Genomic DNA, 15957 nt, shown 5'->3' with positions numbered 1-15957 from the left:
GTATTCCTTCACCAGTCTTCATGCCAATGCCACAATCTATAGGGTAAGGGGGCTCCTAATTGTGGAAGGAAAACCATCAAAAACAAAAAGGAAAGTCTAGCTCTCCTCGAGGCTATCTGGCTCCCCAAGGAAATAACAGTTATACACTGCAGGGATCATCAAAAGGCTGACATTGGCAGACCAAGGGGCCCTAGCAGGCTGCCAAACTCTGCATTGAGCCATGCACTGTTCTGCCCGTAACCTTTTCTGACCTAGTGTTCCCCCTCAGCCAACATACACAGAAAGAGAAGACAGTGCTCATTCCTGGGGAACACAAAAGAACCCTGTGGAATGGTGGACCCTGCTGGACTACAGGATCATTCTTCCCACAGCCCTCAGACATCTCCTTGTGGACCAACTACACCAGAGGACCCACCTAGGTGCCACCAAACTGACTGAGTCATTATCTTTTAAATAACAGATCTGCCAGGTTCAAAAACTAACCACCTAGCCAGTCTTTCTCTGCCTTTCATACGGTCAGATTAACCGTAAACAAGGATTTAAAGGTACTGGTATGCAGGCCATTCTCTGTTTTTAGATATTTGATTACACTGTGAAAAGATATGTCACTGTGATTGGTTTAATAAAAAGCTAAATATCCAATAGATAGGCAGGAGGTATAGGTGGGACTTCTTGACAGAAAGAGGTCTGGGAAGAAGAGTCACCAACTGGACACAGAGGGAACCAGACATGCAGGAGGAGAGGTAAAAGCCAGGAGCCATGAGGCAGTACAAAGATTAATAGAAATGGATTAATGTGAGTTACAAGAGCTATTTAGAAACAAGCCTAAGCTATATGCTGAACTTTCATAATTAATAATAGGTCTCCATGTCATTTTTTTTAAAGCTGGAATCCCAAAGAAAAATCTGTCTACAAACGGTATACAATATGGGGTTACATATATCCACATAAAGACTGAGAAAAGTTTTTTTTTTTTTAAAGTTCAGAACATGGAGTCAAGCATGGTTTCCTAGTGACCACAGTCTTTCGGGTAGGCTCAGTGATGTTCAGGGATATGGCTACTGGCCATTGCCTGTGGACTGGAGCCAGCTGGCAGCACCATGTGCCAGCACCATGCGCTAAGCTGAGCTGCATGTCAGCTGACTTGTCTCATGTATGGGAGGCCAGCTGGGAGACCAGCACCCACATTTTACCCCCGGGAGGAGTAAGGTGTAAGGTGTGAGGGATAAGAGATTTAGATAGAAGGATAGAGGGGAGAAAAACAGAAACACGGGATAGCCTTGAAAGGGCCTGGATCCTATCCACTGGTCCCTCCTGGTTCTTCTAAAGGGCTATTTATAGGAATGCCAAGGGGTGGAGCAAAAGACCTCTCCCTAGCTCAGCCAAGTATAGACCCTTCCAATCACCTAGAAACCATGCACATGGTCAAGCAAACATATAATGCAGCTCTTCTGGGTAAAGCAAGCTCAGATCTCACTAGAAAACATTTGTGGGGCTGGAGAGATGGCTCAGCGGTTAAGAGCACCGACTGCTCTTCCAGAGGTCCTGAGTTCAATTCCCAGCAACCACATGGTGGCTCACAACCATCTGTAATGAGATCTGGTGCCCTCTTCTGTATACATAATAAATAAATAAATCTTTAAAAAAAAAAAAAAAACATTTGTGGGCCTCCACACTCATGCAATCAGAGAACATTGTTGATGCTCAATAAAGACAGAATCAGATGGAAAAAAAAACTCTAAACAAGTTACAATGTGTTTTAAAAATGTATGTAGGTTAAAAAAGAAAAGAAAATGGGTATAGACAGTCATGGAAAAATAAATAGTTTATAAATAATAAGATAGACCTTAAAGAAAGAATAAAATATTGTAAAAAGGATAAGACATGTACAGATGGAAAACATACAGAGAGTCTGGATCCTATATGGTGTCTTGCTGACTTTAAATTTTTTGATTGGTGATTTGGGAACAATAGCTGCTGAGAGACATTGGATTATGGAAAATTAAACCAACCTATATATTTTAAAATGCCTTAATTTCAAAATTGAAGTCAAAAAATATGTTGAGTTGGGGAAGATGTTATGCTTTTGCTTCACAGAAAACAAAAGACTGTGTGTAGGCATATTTTTCTTTGGGCTGCCAGCTCTCTCACAGGCACAGAGAGAGAGGGGGGGAGGAGAGAGGAAGAGAGAGAGAAGAGAGAGAGATACTTTAAATGGGGGAATGTAATGAAATAATCTTTTTGTGCACTGTGAAGATGTGTCAACCTGATTGGTTTAAATAAAGAGCTGAATAGCCAATAGCTAGGTAGGATTTCCAGGCACAGAGGATGCTGGAAAGAAGGGTGGAGATTCCAGGAGATGCAGAACAAGCAGGAGGAGCGGTATAGAGATGAGGTCATAAAGCCTCAAGGCAGAAAGTAAATTAATAGAAATGGGTTACTTTAAGTTATAAGAGCTAGTTAAAAGAAAGCCTAAGCTATCAGTGGAATTTTCATAATTAATAATAAGCTTTCATGTCATTATCGGGGAGCTGACAATCCTGAAAAAGAAGTCCAACAACAAATGGCACCCCACATTGGGTGCCATATGTAGGTAGAGTTTTCTTTGGGCTGCCAGCTCACAAAAATGGCACAGAGACTTATTAATTATGAAAACTTGTCCTATTGCTTAGGATTGCCCCACTTGCTCTTATATCCTAAGTTAACCCAATTCTATTCATCTATGTGTTGCCATGTGGCTTTTACTGCTCCTCCTGCATGTCTTGCTTTCCTAGTATACAGCTTGCAACTCTTTTCTTCTTCCCAGAGCTCTTTCTATCTGGAAGTCCTACTTAGACCTCCTGTCTAACTATTGGCCATTTAGCTTTTTAGTAAACCAATCACAGTGACACATTTTCACACAGTTTAAAGTAACACTTCACAGTAGCTGTGGATTAATTCAAGGTTGAGATTTGATCAGGGGAGAACTCTGAAAATCCTGGCTACAGACATAAAGAAATAAACCTAAGAAAACTATAAGATAGGTGGCTATATTTTGCCTGCTCAAACATGAAACAAAAAAATCATCTTTGAATGGCTTGTGTACTATGCACAACCCATACTTGTGTTAATACTGATGTGTATTCTACCTTTGAAAGTTCGTGTGTTTTCAGAGCAAGGGGACCAGACACCATTGAAAATGGGTGGTCCAAGTGATCCAGCCTCTCAGAGTGTCTCTGTTGCAGTTTCCTCAGAGTTCTGTATCCAGAAAAATTTCAAGGATGCCAGCTAAGATGGCCCAGCCTCACAAACTTTTCTAGCCAAGACTTCAGATGAGCCCTGCACTTTTCCATTACACAGAGACTGGACAACAAATGATACAGCTAGCTCTCCCAGAACTTGACCATTATCCCAATTTTCTCAGGGCCCCCTAAAAATGCCATCACCCCCAGACAATGGGAAGCAGTTTAGAGAATAGGATATCCACATTTCTGAGAGGTGGGGTAGATGACTTTTGGTCATTCAGTGGGTTATGGATGTTTGCCATTATTTAGGGGAGTTGGTTCCAAGTTATTATTGGTCACAATCAGGAAAGAATCTGAACAAAGGAAATTAGATTCAAGTATCTCTTTCTGAAGGAAAAATGGAGAATATAGTAGAGAAATGATGTGATAAAAGGGTTGATTGTTTAGTCTAATTTTTAAGAACCTAGTCTCAAATATTTTACATTAATATGGATTTTTGTATATTGATACAAATTTAAGGTTATTTTTGTTATACTGTATTATATGTTTCTGTTTCTTGCTTAAGGTATTGTAAAAATTTAATTTAAAAATGTGAAGTTCTAGTCCTGGAAAACTATTTAGAATAATAAAGAAATACAGGTTAGTAGTTAGTCATCTATAACAATAAAAATTGTCATGTTAGATATATTTTCAAGGTCAACTAGAGATGTATTTTAAATAGTTAGATGGTCTTCAAACACTTCACAGACCTACAGAATATGGCACTTAAGATGTTTTAATAACATAAGGCTTTCATGACAATGAGACACATCTGCTCCTGGCTGCATCAATCTACTTCAGGGAATATGATTATCATTGGAGATCCTCCATAAGGAGTTTTCTTTCTTTGTGGCAAAAGTTAGCCACTAGGCAAGAAACTGCCCTTGCCTCGACTGATGACAGTATGTTGTCCAAATTGGACAAGCAGGACACAAAAGAAAGTGAATGTTGAACTTTGCCAAGACAAGGCAGGACAGTCCTTCAAAATTTCTGTTTCACAGAAAAATCTGTCAGATATTCTAGGCCTGTAGGCTGAACATGGATGCCCCAATATTACTGAGAACTATGGGTGATTGTCCAGGTAGCCAGCTGTTTCTGTCATTTCTATGGTTGTGGAATTCATTTGCTCTGTACTTCCTGTTTACTCAGGTAATATTATAACCTCAGATCTCTGATGGAGCTGAAAACTAGATAGCTATAGTTACAGTTTTTCTTGTTAGCAAATTCAGAAAAGAAACTCACAAAAGAAGTGTAAAGTATATAAGGTTGAACATAAAATCTTGAGTTGTTCATCTAAAAAGATATTTTAAGATGGTAATACAAGTTCTGACAAAAATGATATAAGTATAAAACTTTGGGGTAAGATAGGATAGATAATGGAATATTTTCTCTGAATTTACCTAAAGCAAATGGACTGGACATTGTATTCTTAACTGATAATTCTTCTTATTGTATATAGTTTTTTACTATGTTAGAGTTAAAACTTTTTCCTTTTTATTTAGACAAAAAGGTGGAAATGTTGTGAGATATCTGGTTACACTGTGTGAAGATGTGTATATGTAATTCTGAACGGTCTTATTAAATAAGAAACACAGAGCCAAATGCAGAGTTAAAAGCCCAGAGATCAAGCAGCAGCCAAGAGCTAAGACTGCCTTCTTACCCCCTCGCTGTAGCTGTCATCCTTCCCCTGAGAAAGAGACCTACTTCCTATGCATCTGTATTTTTATTGACTTTATGTTCTTCCTTCTCATTGGTTGTAAACCCAACCACATGACCTCGTCACTGCCTGTCTATACAGAACTCCAGGTCTCTATGGTTGGTATTGAGATTAAAGGCGTGTGTCTCCAAGCTGGCTATGTCCTTGAACACACAGACTCTTCCTGACTTGTGATCGGATTAAGGGCATGTGCTACCACAACCAGACTTCTGCTAAATGGCTTGCTACTAGCTCTGACCCCCAGGCAACTTTATTTATTAATATACAAATAAAATCACATTTCAGCACAAATAAAATGTCACCATAAAGATGTATCACTGTGATTAGTTTAATAAAAAGCTAAATGGTCCATAGATAGACATAAAAGACTGTAACACATCTTTGCATCATTAAACAAATGTTTTTCACAAGCATAAACAAATGTAATACATCTTTAACTAATATTCCACAACACCTACAGGAAATAATTCCCAAGTTCCAGTTGCCTATCAATCAGCTCAGATAAATGATTTTCTTTCACATCATCTATAGCCCAACTGTTCAGCAAGGCAGCCCAACCACCTACCCCTGGTCTGCCTTCCAGTTAGGTGGATTTCCTATAAGGTAGGACTCACGTCCTGTGAAATTATTTTTGGGAGGTCACTTCCTGTGCTACCTAGATTAAAGGACTCTATTTTAGAGGAAATTGCCAGTAAGTCTTATAACAGATCTTTCTTTGGACTGTCAGCTCCCAAATAATAACACAAGATTTATTATTAATTATGAAAGTTTTACCTTAGCTTAGGCTTATTCCCAACTAGCTCTTAAAACTTAAATTAACCCTTTTATATTAATCTATGTTCTGCCACATGGCTTGTTACCTCTCCTTCATACTGTTATGTCCAACTTCCTCTTTGTCTCACTGGTGAATCCCCATGCCTCACATTCTTCCCAGAGTTTGTATCTCTGTTCAGAAATCCTGCCGATCCTCTCCTGCCTAGCTATTGGCCATTCAGCTCTTTATTAAACTGAGGTGCCTTAGGCAGGTGAGGTCATATACAGACATCTTCACAGAGTATGATCAAATATCCCACAACAAAGTCTCTTTATAGTGTCTGCAGCCTCTAGCAGACTTAAGGTGTAGTTCATTCTAATCCAAGACAACCTCCTAATTCCCTCCTCAAGTCCTTGCTGGAGATCTGGTATATATCAAAAATTCCAAAAAGAAGGCTTAACCCCTACATGGAGGGGACTTTACACTGTTAATCTCACCATACCAACCATCATCAAGGTAGATGGAATTCTAGTTTGGATCCATCATTCCTGAGTCAAGCTATCCCCAGACCAAAATCAAGAAGGGACCACCACTTTCCAACAAGACCCTGTCAGGCCAAGACCCCCAATCATAAGACTCTTGAAACTTGGCCATGTCATGTCCTTTGTTCTGACTCATCTCTTTCACCACTGGGTAGGTCTTTACTGAACTTATCTCCAAGAATACAGTCTTATTCAAGGCCAGCCTCAAGTTTCTTCCTCTGAAGTGTAACAGGAAATATTAGATGAGCGCACTGAAAATTAGGAAAGGCAGATTTTTATCTATGTCCAGGCCAACCTATTGTCATCAGGTGTGAAGACTCAGTTGAACTCTGCCCTAATGACTCTGCATCACTATAGTCATATAACTGGTGGTGTGTGTATATGGGGGCGACCAAATGATAACAGCCTTCTCTCAGTTTGGAAGCTGCATTTGTTGCTATGAAGACAGCCTATAAAGCTTTCATCAAAGGCAAAATCCGTGATTCAGTCAATCCTCCCCTTGGTGTTCATATGTCTCTGTGGGAAAACTGCAGGGCAATCTAATAGCCTTAAGGAAAATGTCTTTAGGTGAGCTTTTGGGAGAAATATGTCTTGAGGTAGCTCTGAGCCCTTATGACCAAGCTCTAGATAAGGCCCGATGCTACCAGCCATCCCGCCCTGCCTTTTAAACATATCAAAATATAAAATAAAGTTGGTTTCCTTTGTTTATAGGTCATGAGGTCATTGCTCTTCTCCTCCAGGATCTCCAAGTTTTAGCATTTGCTGCACTGGATGTGGCATCCATCAAGGTGGGGCAGTTATGTCGTTGTCTTAGTTAGTGTTTCTATTGCTGTGACAAAACACCATGACCAAAAAGCAACTTGGGGAGGAAAGGGCTATTTGACTTATACTTTCATATCACAGTTCATCACTGAAGGAAGTCAGGACAGGAACTCAAGCAGGGCAAGAACCTGGAGGCAGGAGCTGATGCAGAGGCCATGGAGGGCTGCTGTTTCCTGGCGTGCTCCCTATGGCTTGCTCAGTCTGCTTTCTTATAGAACCCAGGACCACCAGCCCAGGGATGGCACCACCCGCTGTGGGCTGGACCCTCCACCACTGATCACTAATTGAGAAAATGCCTTACAGCTGGATCTCATGGAGACCGTTCCTCAACTGACTCTAGTCTATGTCAAGTTCACACAAAACTATCCAACATAGTTATCTTCATTTGGATACAACAGGTCCTTAACTATTTCAGGGGAGTTGTGTCCACCTGGAACCTCTGATTGTACATTACAGAATATAATGAAGGAGCTTTGCTCACCCGTTAACCAACGGTTGCCACCAGGGCCAATTGTCCCTGTAGCCAATGTAGGAGACCCACTTTTTGCCTCTCCCACAACCACCGGACTTCATCCTTCTCTCTTTACCTCTACCCCATTCTGAATAAATCAAATGCAGTTCTCCACAATCTCTGAGTCTTGTTTCCCATGTCAGAAGAAATACACCAGCTGCTTAATCCTTCTCAGCCCAGATTTGCTGGAGATTGCTGGCTGTGAATTCCAAACTGCCTCACTATGCAGGGCTAGAGATGGAAATACCAATTGTTACAAATGACAGCAAGTCCACCTGTCCTGTCTCTGCCCTGCAGTTAACCTTAGGAAGATATAATGGATAGTTTTTCATGCTTTATAACATGACTCTAATTTCCAAAAATCTCCCTTCTCAGAATCCTGCAGTATACTTTCACCCTCAGCCTGTCTGATTCAAAAGCCTACTTGGCACTGCAGGGATCCTGGTTAGCCTGTACTCTGTACTTACACAAATGGATGGCCTCTGACAGATGCAGTAGTCTAACCTTGGGTGTTACCATGCATGTTTTCTCAAGGCATATGCTTACAATGGCCCAAGGATGCTCAGAGCACATTCCCTCCTGGCTTCCAGCTCCACCATATGCTGGAGGCTCTTGCTGATCTCTCTCCTCAGAAGATTTAGCCCAGATCAAACAGCAGCCCTAATGACGATCTCAAGAAGTGAGGTTGGAATATCCCAGATGACCCACAAATCCATGGGAATATAGGTCACCTACTGACTTCCAGTGAAATGCTTCTCAACAGGTTGAAATCTTTGGCTGAGACAGTTCTTCAGAATTGGGGGGAGGAGCTAGATGTACTGTTCATGCTTTGGTGAGATCTATGTGTATCCTTAGCTGTTTCTATGCAAATATATCAGTCCTTATTAAAAACACCTTACAAAATGGTCTAAGAAAATCTAAGTAAACATCAAAAGGAAAAAGGCCAACACTTCCTGGTTCCATTGCTAGCTTGGTTGGAATCCACAGCTGACTACCTTAAATACGGGTCTCAAAGTCTCCTCATTCTTCTCCTCCTAGGACTGACAATTGGGCTTTGTTTAATCAACTGGTTCTGAAACTTCATCAAACAACGAATAGCCTTTGTCAGATTAACACTCATAAGGGCCCAGCACAACTCCATGCCACTGGAAGATAACAAGTCAGCGCCTTGACTCTGCTAAGACCAGTGGAGAATAAACTAACCAAGGGAATCCCATTTTGTGTGCCTCACACAACCACCTCCCCTCCCCCAGCCTGGCTAACCACATATTGCTTACAACATTCTAGTCTCGCCATACCTGTAGTTTCAGGAAGACCGTTGTTTTAATCAACTAGAGCATTTGCAATCTTTTAACAGGAACTGTAGAAACTTCTGCCACCCGGCCTTGGTCTAATGCAATTGTGGTCCGGGCTTTATAAGCCCTATCCCGCCTCTCTCTGGGGTTGAAGGGTCTCTTTGGTATGAGCATGCTCTCAACTGCCTACAAATAAAAGACTCTTAATCAATTGCTGAATGGCATTCTTCTGTGTCTCTTTTGGGCAGGACAGACTGGATGGAGCTCCTGGTGAAGAAGCATCCTCTTGGTCTTTGGGAGAAGGCAACGTGAGTGCATGACCTCTGGTCTAGAGATGTACCCTGGTACAAAGGCGGTCCAGGTCCATACACACACACACACACACACACACACACACACACACACACACGATCACAGTTAATGCTGACAGTATACCACTGTACCTGAGTGCAGATCATTGGAAGGGCCTGAGTACAGATCATTGGAATCTCCTCAAATAGGTCACACTCTCACAGCAGAAGGCAACACAAGAGGAGTCAGCTGGAAATCCCAGCCTGCGCACTTACCACAGCCCCTCCTGAGGACAGATATGCCACCTCTATCTTGTCAGGGGTTGGGACCACAACTGAAAATGGAAGGATGAAGACTCTCAAGAGATACCCTTATTGGTTGTTGAAAATTTTATTAACAAAACCCATTTGTTTACGGAGAGGGTACAGGCAAGGGTGAGTAAACCCCACGGTCTCACCCCAGCCCTGAGTATGGAGAGGAACAATGGAGAGGGACAGACAGTGACAACGGGAAATCAGAGGCCCTTTAATAAGGGCAAATGGAAGCCAAAAAGCAGATGGGCAGAGGATAAAACTAAGGAGCGGTGGAAGAAACGGATGAACGGAGGAACAGAAAGCGGGCGATGCAGGGCCGCTCCCCTGACTGGAATGCAGGCCTGAGGGGCTCTGGGCCGGCCGAGCTCAGCGGTCGGCACTGGATCGAAGATCGGTGGTGAGTGGGTCGTGCTGGATGGTCTGGTGCAGCATCAGGGCGAGTAAGCCTGCTCGGTTGGTCATGGCTGTGCGAACATTTCGTTCCTGCTCAAACAGCTCGTCCAGCTTGTACCACTGCCAAGGAGGTGGAAGGAGGCATGAGAAGCGGCCCCCGGAGCCCAGGCTGCCCGGTCACACCCGGGATTCAAACCTACCACCCGAACACGCTCCAAGTCCACTTCTGCACGCCGGAGCTTCTCCCAGCAATAATGGCGATTGCACTGGCGCTTGGGCAGGCGGCAGAAGTCACCTGTGAGCTCAAAGACATCCCGCACAAGTGGACACCCGCAGACCTCATCAGCTGGCACCTGCAGGGACACCAAGGACGGGGGCCATGAGCTAAGAGGAGGAACGGAGAACTGAAGGAGTGTGAAAAGGAGGAGGCAAAAGGGGAGAAACCGGAGATGATTAACAGGGAAGAGAGGAAGTGGAAGCTGATGGGAAAAAAGAAGGGAGGGAGAGAGAAAGGAACAAATGGACGTGAGACATGAGGCGGGGTGGGGTGGGGCAGGATGCGGGGGATTGAAGGGAAGCCTTACTTTGGGGTCCCGTGAGTGCTCAGGACATAACACCTGCAGCCGCTTACAGTACGTTTTGCTCTGGGGATTGTACACATCGCAGAAGAGCCGGGTAGCCCTGGTAGAGGTCAGCAGGAGGGCGGCCGTGAGTAGCTCCCTGACCACATCGGAGGCCCATACCCACATACCCATGTCCAGCTCCACCTCCACACACAACCCCAGTTCTAACCCCAGCCTTAACTACCCTTCTCGAAACGCCAGGCGGCACCCGTACTCACCCTTCAATGCGTGTGGGGTACATGGACCCAAAGGATGTCTGGCTCTCATACTGGAAGGATGAGCACAAATAAAAGGACTTTGGGTGCCCTCTCAAGATACCACCCACACAACAGATCTGGGGGCCCCGTGGGCCCACTGACATGCCCACCCCCTCCCCTCCCTTAGAACGGCCCCTGACCTTGGCATAGCAACGCTCCATGTGGCGCAAGGCAACGCGCGGGTTGATGGGATGCCCGCAGGAGACGCAGAAGATCTGCAGATCTGTATCATCGCTGTCATTCTCGTTGTTCTGGAAGAGGGTGAAAAGAAAGGTGAGGCCAGGCAGGACAAGGGACGGGCTCCTGCTCGGCCATGCTGTTTCTTTACCTCCTCGTCCTCACGCACAGCCTGCTGCTTAGCTCGCAGAATGATGGCCTCGAGCTCGTGGAATCTGCGCTCCATTTCCTGGAGACGGGTGCGGGCGCTCTGCTGCTCACGGCGGATGCGTTCCAGGAGCTTCTTGCCGTGCTCTTCGGCAATGCAGGGGCTTTGCTGCCACTGCTGGATGCGCTGGGGGAGGATCTCGTAGATCCGGCTGCCGGGGGACAGTGACGCGCAGGCAGAGGAACACCAAAAGCAGTGAGTGGGGTGATCAAGGGACAGTGAAGGGGCAGACGGGACTGAAGGAGGGGAGGGGGAGGGGCAGGCGGTGCCCGAACAGTGGGTGCCTGCGGCCAGGTGGGGGTTTGACTGACAGCACACAGACGACTAACTGTAGGTGTCTGGAGGGGAGGCTCTGGTCATGCCTACTCTTTACTTTCTGACTCCCTCCGGTGCCCCAGGAAAGACTCACTTGGCTGCCAGCTTCATGCCACAGTCATCGGAACAGTACTTGGAGGCAGGCTGGGCGGCCCGCACACAGCCAGGCCCCAGGCACTGCGGCAGGGAGGCAGGGTCCTTGGGGTCAGCCCTCTCTGGGTGTTTCCATTTGTCTTTGTGTTTCTGCTTCTGTCGATGCCGTTTGTACCGCTCCTCCTTCTGCCGGGCAGGACACGTCGTGTCAAGGGGCAGCAGAGGTCAGCCTCGGACCTCTTCTGCCTCTGCGCGCCAGCTCTCTGGCCCTTTCCCCATCGGGCCCTTGCCTTCTGCGCCCCCCCCCCCCCCCCCGGGGCCCAGCCTCTCCCCGTAACGCCCGTTTTACCCTCTCCATCACCTTCTTCTCAGACTTCTTCTCTCGTCGCTTCACATGCTTCACTTTCACCGCCCGTTTCCTCAGGGCCGGATCCAGGAACGGGGACTCTTCCGCGTCGCTCATCCAGGGCTGCAAGCAGCAGGGCACGCGCTGACCACCTGACCGACTCACGACACCACCACCTATCTCCTCCTTTCCCAAAGCAGCCTCGTGTGCCCTCTGCCTCCTCTTCCCCATCCTGTAACTTCACCCTCTCCCCTTGCTCCCTCCCGACCGCAGGACGCCCCTGCTACTACTCACTAGGCCGTGATCATCGAAGGCCCCAGCACAGAAGTCCTGGTACAGATCCGGGTCCAGCGCTAGGTCCTCATCTGAAAGCGGTTCGGGTGTTGCTGTAGCTTCCGGTAGCTCCTTAGCCACGGATGACAACACTGTCCCCTCATCTTCACGGATACGCCCCAGCTTCTGGGATGGCTGTGGCTGCTGTTGAGTGGGTGGTGGCCGGCGGGGCCTTGGCAGGGCCTCTGAGGGCGTCACCGGCGACAGCTGCGGGGCAGAATCTCAGGACTGGCCCTGACCGCCCTGCCCGCATGCCCTGCCCCGCCCTGGGGGGCTGGACTCACCGAGGAAGGGAAGTACTTGTACGATTCCTGTGCGCAGGAGGAAGGCCTAGGTCAGCCCCAGGAAAATGGGAGGGTCACCCTGTCCTAGCCCCGACTACTTACTCATCCTTGCCTGGTCTCACCAAAAGTAGTTCTATCCCTCCCCCCTCACCACAAAGATACGCTTGGTTCTACCTGTTGTGACCTGGCATGCCTGACCACTTAAAAACATACAGTCCCTGCCAGCTGGTGATGGCATGTGGCATTCACCTGCACATGCTGGGCCCCTCCCACTCGCTCGCTCGTCTGTCCGGACATAGTCAGGCTCCCCCCCCCCCCCCCCCCCCCCCCCCCCCCCGCACTCTCTCATTTGCAGCTCCGGCAGCCCTACTTGGGCCTCCCAGGCATGCTCTCCCTCCCACCCGACCCTGCCCAGCCCCGGCCATGCTCACCCGTGCCCGCAGCTGGCACTGGCGAAGCCGGCACTTCTGCCGGATCTTGTTGGGGCCCCCGAACTTCTTCATGTCGCGGCAGAAGTCACAGTGGCCACAGTCTTCGGTGCGCCGGCATGCCTCGCACTCGCCGCACATTCGGGCCGACCGTTTGATCTGTTGTTGCTGCTGCTGTTGCTGCTGCTGCTGCTGCTGTTGCTGCTGCTGTTGCTGCTGCTGTTGCTGGTGATGCTAGGGGGATGATGCCCAGGGTAGAGATCAGGCACCCAAAGGGGGCCCAAAGCGGAACGTCACCCTCCCCAGCCACCGCAGTCACTCACCTGGCTGGGTGTAGCCACCAGAGGCTGTGGAGAAGATTTGTGGGGCGAAGCGGAGCCCCGAGCAAGCACGGTCCCAACCCCTGTCCCTGACCCTGCCCGGCGCTGCAGTTCTGGATCTGAAGCAGGCCTCTTGCGCCCTCCTCCCTCATCCCGGGGCTCACTGCCGTCCCGCTCACTGCCATCCCGCTCCCGGGACTTTTTGTGCCGGTAACGAATCTCCAGCTTCGGGTCCTTCTCTGTGAGGCAAAGAGTGGGACCCAAGTGGGTTTGCAGGAAGGATCTGAAGGATCCCAGAAGCTCTTTCTCCGTTCCCACCCCACCTACTTGTCTGGCTCATGCTATAGGAGAAAGTTCCCCCTTCCTTTAGGATCCTCCATTACTGCTCACAGGGGGGCTGGCATTCCAATCCACCAGAGACCCAACAATCACTCTGTCCACAGAGGACACCAAGATTACCCCAGGATCCCTCCCATTGATGGCTCCTCTTCATCTCGTGGAGCCCACCTGCCTTCCCTGCCCGTGCACAGGCCTCACCTCGGCACTCCCGACAGTACCATTCCCGGATGGCCTTGGCCATCTTCTCCGTGATCCGGATGCAGTCCCCATGGAACCACTCATTGCAGTTGTCACATCCACTGCATGTAATGGAGCAAGCGGTAGAGCCATGAGGGGTCTGCTCCCTCGGCGTTCCCCAACCCTGCCGGGCGGCAGCCCACCTGCCTCTCCCTAGCGCTCACATCATGAAGCAATTGATGTCCGGCTTGCGGCAGATGCAGTAGATGGGGGCGTTCTCCCCATTCTCAGACTTGCTGTCCTCCCCGGCATCTGGAGGTTCCAGGTCTGATCCGTCTCCTTCCTGCGAGACCCACCCCCCCAATGAGGACTCCTTAATTTCCCCCACTTACAGCTCCACCACGGCTCACCACAGATTCCTCCTGGGTCTTTGGACTTCACAGCTTCCAATTCGCCTTTCCATCATAGTTCCCCCCTCCCAGACCCTCATCACTCATGCCGGGGCCTCACGACTTACACTTCTCTCCATCCCTCTGCCCCAGACCTCCCTCCCTCCCATCACACACCCCCTCCCCACTGACAAGCATCCTGTCACTCTTAACTGCTCGTCACACGCACTTGCCACACTGTCTCCTTCGAGAGTTCGGCCCGGATAGCACTTCATTTATTCCGCCGGCGTCCCATCCCGGCTTCCCACAAGTCTCCATAACTTCTTAGCTCACAGTCCCCACCCACCCACCCACCCACCCCCGCGATGACGGCTCTACTCATGGCCAAGTCCTTCCTATCTCCCCGACCAAGGGACCTCAGGTGAAGCTTTCCTACAAAACTGCCGCCCCGGGGTCTCGACTCCATCAAAGAACTCACAGATGGCTTCCCCTCCAACCCCATCCCACCCCTTTTCCCGTCCGCACCCCCAGCCCCGGCACCCCAGCCCGCCTGCCAACAGGCAGCCGCCGCCAACCCCGCCGCCCGCCCTGGGCCTCGGAGCCCCCCGCTCCGAGCCGGGTACTCACCATGTCTCCTCCGCTCACCGCGCACCGGCTCCGGATCCCTGGCAGCGACCCCGCCAAGCTGAACCAGCCCCTCGGCGGCGGCGGCGGCGGTGGCGGCGTCCGCAGCAAAGGCGCCCAGAGCCACTTCCGCTCCTGGTCCCGCCTCCGCGGCCCCGCACTCTCACTCCGCACGCCCCCCGCGCACGGACGGGCGCTTAGCAGCCAACAAACAGGTCGCCCACCTAGAGCCGCCAATGTCGCCCAGGCGCCGCCATCTTAACCATCGAGTCCGTAAGGCAGCCGCCGCCGTACGTTCCGGGGAGCTATGGCCGCGCCTACCAGGGCCGCTCCTCCCAAGCGCGCCGCCACCTTGTCAGTCAAGTCCGTACGGTGGCCGCCAGAGGGCAATATGGCCGCGCTTGCTTCGCGATTGCGGCGCAGAGGTCGCCCTCTGTTGACGCCTCGTCGGGGCGGACTCCGTTCGTTCCTAGGCAACACACGGTAGCTTCCGGTTCACGGCTTCCAAAGGGCGTGGCCATCTTGATTGTTGACTCCGTACACTGACTGCTGCTGCCACTGACTGGATAATCCTGTTACTGCCTGGATCATGTCTCATTCATTCCTTCGTCCAATCACGTCACCCTTCGACGTTTATCAATGAGATGCCAGAGTTCCACAGAAGAGAGGAATGTGTCGTACCTGCCCAGTTGTTTATCCGCTTTTTACCCGCCTCGCCCCTCACGTTTTTCAGCCAGATCTGGCTCCGTTTTCCTTTTGTTTTGTTTTGTTTTGTTTTGTTTTGTTTTGTTTTGTTTTGTGTTTTGTTTTGTTTTGTTTTGTTTTGTTTTGTATACAAGATCTCTCCGGCCCTGGCAATCCTTCAACTCACTAGGTAGACCAGGCTCACCTCGAACTCACTCAGGTGCGGGGATTAGAGTCATCACACCTGGCTATCTATGTATTTTGGTTTTAAAACTTCGTAGGTGTGGTGGCACATGCTGGAAATCTCAGCGGGAGGGGGAAAGGGAGCAGGGGTTAGAGGGTGCAAATCCACACTAAAGCTATTGCTGGTGTGTGCCTGTGCCTGTGTGTGACACACACATGTTGTGCCCAAGTCGAGAGACACTCCCCCCACCCCCAAGAGACCAACAGAGACACGA

General features: G+C 48.9%; 2 protein-coding genes across 6 annotated transcripts in view; one reads left to right on the top strand and one right to left on the bottom strand.

The window, feature by feature from the left end:
• Window positions 1-15957, top strand: part of Ska1 (spindle and kinetochore associated complex subunit 1) — an 83362-nt gene that overhangs the window by 27660 nt on the left and 39745 nt on the right. Inside the window, exon 2 of the mRNA XM_076555503.1 lies at window positions 9153-9212. The gene's annotated coding sequence lies outside the window, so the exon portion shown is untranslated. The remainder of the gene's footprint in view (window positions 1-9152; window positions 9213-15957) is intronic.
• Cxxc1 (CXXC finger protein 1) lies at window positions 9567-15427 on the bottom strand. Of its 5 annotated transcripts, none has more exons than XM_006970104.4 (15): window positions 14819-15427; window positions 14027-14145; window positions 13824-13924; window positions 13290-13525; window positions 12970-13200; window positions 12539-12565; window positions 12216-12461; window positions 11937-12044; window positions 11577-11761; window positions 11111-11318; window positions 10923-11033; window positions 10744-10793; window positions 10487-10583; window positions 10103-10255; window positions 9567-10022 (listed from the first exon to the last, which is right to left on the bottom strand). In XM_006970104.4, the coding sequence occupies exons 1-15, from the start codon at window positions 14819-14821 to the stop codon at window positions 9876-9878; spliced, it is 2022 nt and encodes a 673-aa protein (XP_006970166.1). In that variant the 5' UTR covers window positions 14822-15427; the 3' UTR covers window positions 9567-9875. The 5 variants fall into 5 exon arrangements, with proteins under 5 accessions (XP_006970166.1, XP_015858130.1, XP_076411597.1 ...); XM_016002644.3 differs by having other exon boundaries at window positions 11925-12044; window positions 14819-15264; XM_076555482.1 differs by having other exon boundaries at window positions 11925-12044; window positions 12970-13179; window positions 14819-15090.

The sequence above is a fragment of the Peromyscus maniculatus genome, chromosome 19 (genome assembly GCF_049852395.1).
Source record: "Peromyscus maniculatus bairdii isolate BWxNUB_F1_BW_parent chromosome 19, HU_Pman_BW_mat_3.1, whole genome shotgun sequence".
NCBI classification, from domain to species: domain Eukaryota; kingdom Metazoa; phylum Chordata; class Mammalia; order Rodentia; family Cricetidae; genus Peromyscus; species Peromyscus maniculatus.
The sequence above is the reverse complement of the archived record's forward strand: the minus strand, read 5'-3'. Positions and strand labels throughout refer to the sequence as shown.